Source organism: Tubulanus polymorphus, chromosome 6 (assembly GCF_964204645.1).
Source record: "Tubulanus polymorphus chromosome 6, tnTubPoly1.2, whole genome shotgun sequence".
Lineage (NCBI taxonomy): Eukaryota > Metazoa > Nemertea > Palaeonemertea > Tubulaniformes > Tubulanidae > Tubulanus > Tubulanus polymorphus.
The window spans coordinates 13,884,313-13,891,442 of record NC_134030.1 but is presented as its reverse complement, the minus strand read 5'-3'; the positions used below and the strand labels follow the sequence as shown (position 1 = coordinate 13,891,442).

At 28.1% G+C, this 7,130-nt stretch overlaps 1 protein-coding gene across 1 annotated transcript; it reads right to left on the bottom strand.

Annotated features, from left to right (window-relative positions):
- Positions 1-6,004: 6,004 nt before the first annotated feature.
- On the bottom strand, positions 6,005-7,130 carry LOC141907758 (uncharacterized). The gene is made up of 5 exons (XM_074797500.1): positions 7,071-7,130; positions 6,817-6,936; positions 6,702-6,724; positions 6,302-6,428; positions 6,005-6,196 (listed from the first exon to the last, which is right to left on the bottom strand). The coding sequence occupies exons 1-5, from the start codon at positions 7,128-7,130 to the stop codon at positions 6,005-6,007; spliced, it is 522 nt and encodes a 173-aa protein (XP_074653601.1).

The window sequence follows — 7,130 nt, the reverse complement described above, 5'->3', positions numbered from 1 at the left end:
GATTAGAAAGAACAGAAAACCCTGAATTGAAAAAAGAATTATTATACATAAAACAAAGTGTAACAAATACAGTTATTGAAGAATTATTACCATAAAATTTAACAGATAACATTGAACCAGAAGATATTTCAGAACAAATTAGAGAAGATGACATACATTTCATGAATAATTTAGAATTTAAAAATGATTCATGATTATAATGTTGAATTAAATAACAAACTGTATCAATTCAATTATCTTAAATGGGACAAGAAGATCTGTACCATCCTGAAATGTTAGCAAGATCTACAATTGAACGTTCAAAGGGTGGTTCAGAATTTCTCAGAATTATATGGAATGCACTCGATAGAATAAATGAAGAAGAACCAAATGTTGGTATTGATATTAACAAATATTCACCATTTAAAAATCCAAATTTAAATCCTACTTATGTTGATCCAGAAATGGAAGAGTATGGAGATCGATTAGATAAATTAAGATCTTCAACACCAGAAACATCGAGAAGAGATATTCAACCAATTGATAATGGTTCAAGTCAATTACAATTAGTAAAAAATTTAGATAACTTACTGGATACAATGAATTCATTTGAAGAAGATATGATTAGTATTTTAGATACACCTGGTACTGAAACGGGAACAAATCAAATACAACATTTATTAAAAAAATTACTTGATTTAAATGAAGAAAAATTAAAAATATTTCCTGAACAAGCACGTAGAGAAATTAAAGGTATGCAAGAATCAGCTGGTGAAATTGCTAATATTAAGATGAGATTTTCTAAAATAACCATGTTAGAAAAAGAATTATCTGATACAAATGAAGAATTAGAGCAATTAGAATTAAATAAAGATCTTCAAGTAATTGATGAAGCTGAATATGAAAGCAGAAAGTTAGCTTTAGAAAAAGAAATTGATAATTTAAAATATAACAAAGAATTACAGGAAAAAGAAAGAGATATATTATTGAAATCATATGATCTAAATATTAAAAAATTAAAAGTTATTTTTAAAGATTTAATAATAAAACCAGATTCTAAAATATCATTGAAAGATAGAATAAGATAATTATTTAAGTTAGAAGGTATAACAATTCTTTCAATTCTAACAGCTGTAACTATGGTATTCACAACAATAGCAATATCAAATTCATTAAAATCTACACCTACTCTCAATAAACCGGATAAACCCCCAAATGATAATAATTCAATACAGGATAAAGTTAAAGATGGATTAAAAAAATAAGCAAAATATTTATGGGAATTATCTAAAAAATCTGCAGCAGCTTTACCAGGATTTATTGCATCAATTGTTTCTCATAAGATGATTATAATTTATTTATGCATTACAAAGATTTATGGTTAACAAAAGAAAATAGAAATAATATGATATTTCAAGGCATCCAATCAGAAAACCATAATAAATTAAGACCAGAAGCTAATAATGCAATAATAACTAATGCTACAGATAATTTAATAAAAAAGATTTATGGAAACAAATGTAAAATTCCATTAGACTTTGAATTGATAAATAATAATGCACCTTTATATAAATACGCAATTCAAGAAGATATTATATTCGAGATAACATTTGCTCCTGTTAATGAAATTGTACTATCAAGTGTAGTTAAAGATATGGGTTATAAATTATCGAATATATGTTTAGAATTTGATACAGTAACTGATGAAAATATTGCTAACACAATTCAAACTCAATATGAACAAGGATTTTCATTATTATATGATTATATTGAAAAATTTAAAATTTTAACTATTAGTGCAAATGATGAAATAATTAATGAGAATATTAACTTCCCAAGCAGATCTATTAAAGGTATATTAATATTTTCTCCAATTGCAACACATTCTAATGGCGCAATAAATGTTGATAATTAGTATAACCCTTAAATATCAAAAGTAGAAATAACCATCGAAGGCATAACTAATAAAATATTTTGCCAAGGAATGAGAACGATAGATCAGTGGCCAGAAATTAGAAAACATTTTATGAATGAAAAAATAAAATCATTTGAAAATTGTAATATTAATCAAATTGATTATTATTCCGGCAATAAATATGCACTATGGTTAGATTTTAGAACCACTGAAGATAACTTATTACATGGTTCTGGGAAAAAATTTACAAAATACAAAAGATGGAATACAATTATTCATGAAAAAGGAAAAATTCATATTATATGGGCACCATGATATAGATTTCGAATAAAACATTATGTAAAATAAATGCAAGATAGATTAAAAGAATACAGAATATTTGTTGATTCTAAAAGACTTACAAATTATAAATCACATAATTTACTAGTACAATTAGATAGAGAATTTAGAAATTGTGTAGATTTAAAATTGTTAAATATAAGTTTATGTAATTCTTTTCATAATATATCGAATAAAAGTCTTGATCATTTAGCTTTTTTAATTTATGCAAAGAATTTGAATAAATCGTATCATCTATTTCTAAAACCTGGATTATATAATTTAGAATCATTAGCGCAAGAAATTAATAAAAGAGCTCGTTTAAAAATGGGAGTGTCTGCTGGATTTGGAATTAAATTTTATTAAAGTGATATCAATAATAAAGTAAGAATAAAGTTAGCTAAAGATGAACATCAATTTGTGGTTAAAAAACATTTAGCTAAACTGTTAGGAATTAACCCAGATGTAAGGATACGTAATGCCGATGCTACACCAAACTTAATACCTTAGACTCACTTTTATATTTATTGCAATTTAATTGATGCTACCAATAAGGGTAAAAAAAAAATATTCTAGAGCGAGAGGATTCAGCGAACTCTAACTCTTTTTCAATTTTTAACTTTTTTAAATAAAAACTTAATATATAAATGAGGTGCTCAAAGTTAATTAAAGTTCCATTTCATTCACTTCACTTTGCTTAATTTTCATATTGTTAAGCTTAGTTTTCTTAAATGATCAGATTCTTAACGTATATCACGTACATTAGTAAAATCATTAGAATTTATTTTTAAATATTTAGTATACTTTTTCATCAATTCAAAATCCATTTTATCAATTATTTCAAAATGATTATGTGATACTTTCTCAACTTCGAAAATGGGTTTTTCTAATTTTGATAAAATAAAGTGTCTATCAGGACTACTGCAACCTTTTTTAACTTTCTATGTTTTCTATCGAAGACATTTCAAAATAAATTTAATTAAATACGTCTAATTGTAATGTTTTAATCAATAATTCTCTTAAATCAGTAGTAGTTTCAAATAAACCTTAGTGTGTTAAAATATAACTGAAATAAAGAATTGTTAAACATTTACATTTAGTTGAAAAACCTCTAATTTCAAAAATTGTATCATTTTCAATTCCGGATATTTTAGGAGTATAAATAATCATTTAATTTTACTTCAGGAATTATTTCAAGTTTTTTAAATTCTGTCTCAAATAATTCATTATCAATATCTAATTGCTGCTGTAATTCATACAAATTTGATTTCTATTTTCATCGATATCTTCTTGAAATTGTTTAAGTTCTTTCATTTCTTCTAATATTTTAAATTCACTTTTAGATAATAATTTTATATCAAAATCATCTTCAATATCAAGTGCATCTAATTCGTGAAAAGGTTTCGATTTTGTATTGTATCTCTTTTTTAAAGTTGTAAAACTAATTCCTGTATCACGTAATTTGAATATAAATATTGAATTAGTTGAAGATATAACACTTCATCCTTCCGTTTTAATATAGTTTTTGCTTCAATAATGAATTCTGATTTATCATCATTTTGATTAATTGTGAGGTATAAACATGGAATATTTTTAATTGTAAACATTGATAAAATGAGTAAAAAGGAGGCTCTTCAATATTTTTACTTATCCTAGATTTATATCCTATAGATTTTCTTGCTAATAAATCACCATAATAACAGAAATAAATGCATTTTTCAATGAAATCATAAATACATACAGTCTGTTTTACCTCATCAAATAACGATTTAAGTTGTAAATATGCAAGGTAAATAGTAAATATTTTCCTTTTTCCATCCTTTTTAATCCTCTTTTAAATGAAATACTAGTTATTTCGATTCTAATTAATCCTGATTTAATTGATTTTTTAAATGATTCTTTCAACCTTTCTTGATAGCAATTTATGTAACTATTAAATTTGAACCGAAATTTATATTTACACCAGGAGATTTGAATTGACATGCTGTTTCATTATAGATCTGTATTTTATCATCCTTATGTAATGCTGAAACACAACTATTAGAAAATTCTTTTAGAACTTTATATTTTCTATTTTCGAACATTGATTTTATTTCATCCGAATTAAATGATCCTTTAAAATCTTGTGTAACATCTACATCTAATATATTGTATTTTTTTCATTTAATAATTTTCAATATTATCCATTTTCTGTATTAATTCATTTAAATCTGATTGCATAATGAAATTTTAAATACTGCAATATAGTTTGTTTATTTCAATTCTTGATTAATTCTACTTAAGATATATGATTTTGAATTATCATCATGAACTGTTAAAACACGTGTAATTTTTATAGCTAAGTTATCTAATATAATATTTCCTTTATTAAAACATTCTTTAATTTCATAATGTGTTATTAATTTCATAATGTATCATTTATTTCGACGCACGAGCTTTCGCTACTAATGTATAGAAGCTTCATAAGGAGAATTAGTGAATTATTAGTATTGGCACATTTGGTAAATTTACGCTAAATTAATAGACTGGTCCGCAAATAAAGTAAGTGTTTAGAATTGACACGTTTGTACGATTTTACGCTGTAAATTTATCATTTTTCAGGACTTAAGGACCAGAAATTGGCAATACTTTTGATACAAACTGAGAAAGTATCAAAACATTTGGGAACGTGTTCCTACAACGACAAATCGACAGAAGGTTCGCAATAGACCAACATGATACCAGCTTGATCTCAGATCAGTCTACGCTCAGCAACCGTAACTCGCGACGTACGGTCAACTTACCAAAACTCTCCTTGATGAAATTTGATGGAAATATACTGAACTGGTTGGAGTTCTTCGACTCTTTTAATTCGGCAGTTGGGATGGTCGAAAACCTTACTGACTTCCAGAAATCTTAGGGAAAAGAGCCAGAATTCCCTGATTTTCCCTGCAGGGAAAAATATTTCTGAAATTTCCTGATTTTCCCAGATTTCCCTGATCCGTAAGAACCCTAATCGTCATCATCATCCGTAGAATGTTGCTTCATTTAATTCGTCAATGGCTACCCAATCGTCCAAGTTTCCATGCTCTACTGCTGGCACATCCAAATTAACAGCCTCATCAGAAGATTCATCGGAGAATTGAATGTCAGATTCACTAGATTCTTTCAACTGTTCAGTGAATTTATGTGTTTGGACAATTTCATTATCCTGATTATCATCACTGCTCATTTCACTGATAGATTTTCTAAGATGAATATCTACTGTTTGTTGCATTGTACACCTATAGCTCTCATATAGTTTCGACTGTATTTTCTCTTTCTATCCATTTTGAAATACCAGGTATTCCACTGATCGACCAAAGTAGGCCTACCTCAGAAAAACAAGGGTGCCAATAAGACATTCGTTCACAAGCATGCCACCAATTAATGCCCTCTGAATGTCTCGTCTACTACTGTAACAGGATTTGACAAGAAACAGAAATTTTTACTGGGCATGATTTGTACTATGTAGTTTATTAAAATTAGAAGCTACTCATAGGCCATAGTCAAAACTATCTCTCTACCAACTTTGGTATTAAATGATAATTCAAAGCTATATGGAGGTTCAGTCATTTTGCTAAAATACTACATCAATTGCTCCTCTAGCAGAGGAGGAAAATGAATTATTTCAGTTAATTTGTCAGAATTGCCGTTAAGCCCCACCCTACTAAATCCTGTCACTCACGCGATTCATCAAAATCGTTAATCAGTATCAATCAAGTGCTGTCATCTGTTGAACGCATCATGAAACTAGCAGGAACTATCCTTGAATCATGTCGAAGCACATTGAATCCATTTAACGTCCTTTTTTGTTGGTTCACTGCAAAATGGCATTTCACAAGTTTCATTGCAGTTGCGTGAGCTGTAATGCAATATGCGGCTGGAAACGTACGATCTGAATATATCACATTGTTGCTGGCGCATAATTTTTGGAGTTACGCCGTTTCCAATTGCCTCAGCATTCTGGAAAATAAAAGAGTAGATTTCTGTAAAATTGTGTCTTATGTAATCGATTTGGAAAGAAATCTTTAATTTCATAAAAATCCTGGCGAAAATTACAAAACCTACCATTAACAGGAATATCCCACAGCTAATTCCATCAGTTTGGTTCGACTGGGCATAATGGCGGGACGACCACCCAAGCTTCAGATTTTTGTCCTCAATCACTTCTTCGCTACGTACTTTCATGAATTTCCTTATAAAAAGTAGAAACAACTAATAATTTGACTGGAAAAAAATTGCCTTTTGTTGGCAATAGAAAGTTAATACACATGTCAAATCAAAGGGCAGATGTTTTCAATTTTTTATGATCTGCATAAATTGCGTGAACGAACCTCCACATTTCTGCTATTTCTGACGCGAAAGGAAAGAGAATTTAAGGAAGAGAATTTAACACCAACACCGTCTTTGCCTTAATATCTGCTGATAGTAGAATCCAATGGTTACTGATACAAATTGGTATCATTACATTATCAAACTCGGAAAAATTACCTTAAAGTAAATAAAGAATCATTTAAGTAAAGCATTTAGCATTCAAACATAGCATTCAGTGAAATGTAATCGAGCAAATTTTGAATACTTACTTTTTCGTATAACCATTCATTGAAATTATCGTTCAGCCATTTGTTATGCACGAACGATGGTATGACGTATATTTGAACAGCAGACAATTTGGAGAGCAAGCCCAGGTAAGCATGTATGATCTGAAAAAATATAATTACCTTGAATTTGAAGTTATGAAATAGAATATTATATGAATCTATATTTTTTTCAGAAATGTTTCATATTTTGAAAATGTATTCAAAACAAAGTAATTCATGATGTTTAATTCACTTACAGCGTCATCGCACCATCCACCCAAACTTTTAAGACTGTTCTCTCTGATGATGGTATTCAT

Coding starts and splice junctions, on each gene's coding strand:
- LOC141907758 (XM_074797500.1), bottom strand. CDS start 7,130: ATGAATACCATCATCAGAGAGAACAGTCTTAAAAGTTTGGGTGGATGG. Junction 6,937..7,070: donor GTGGATGGTGCGATGACGCT/GTAAGTGAATTA, acceptor ATATTTTTTCAG/ATCATACATGCTTACCTGGG. Junction 6,429..6,701: donor ATTTTTCCGAGTTTGATAAT/GTAATGATACCA, acceptor ACTTTTTATAAG/GAAATTCATGAAAGTACGTA.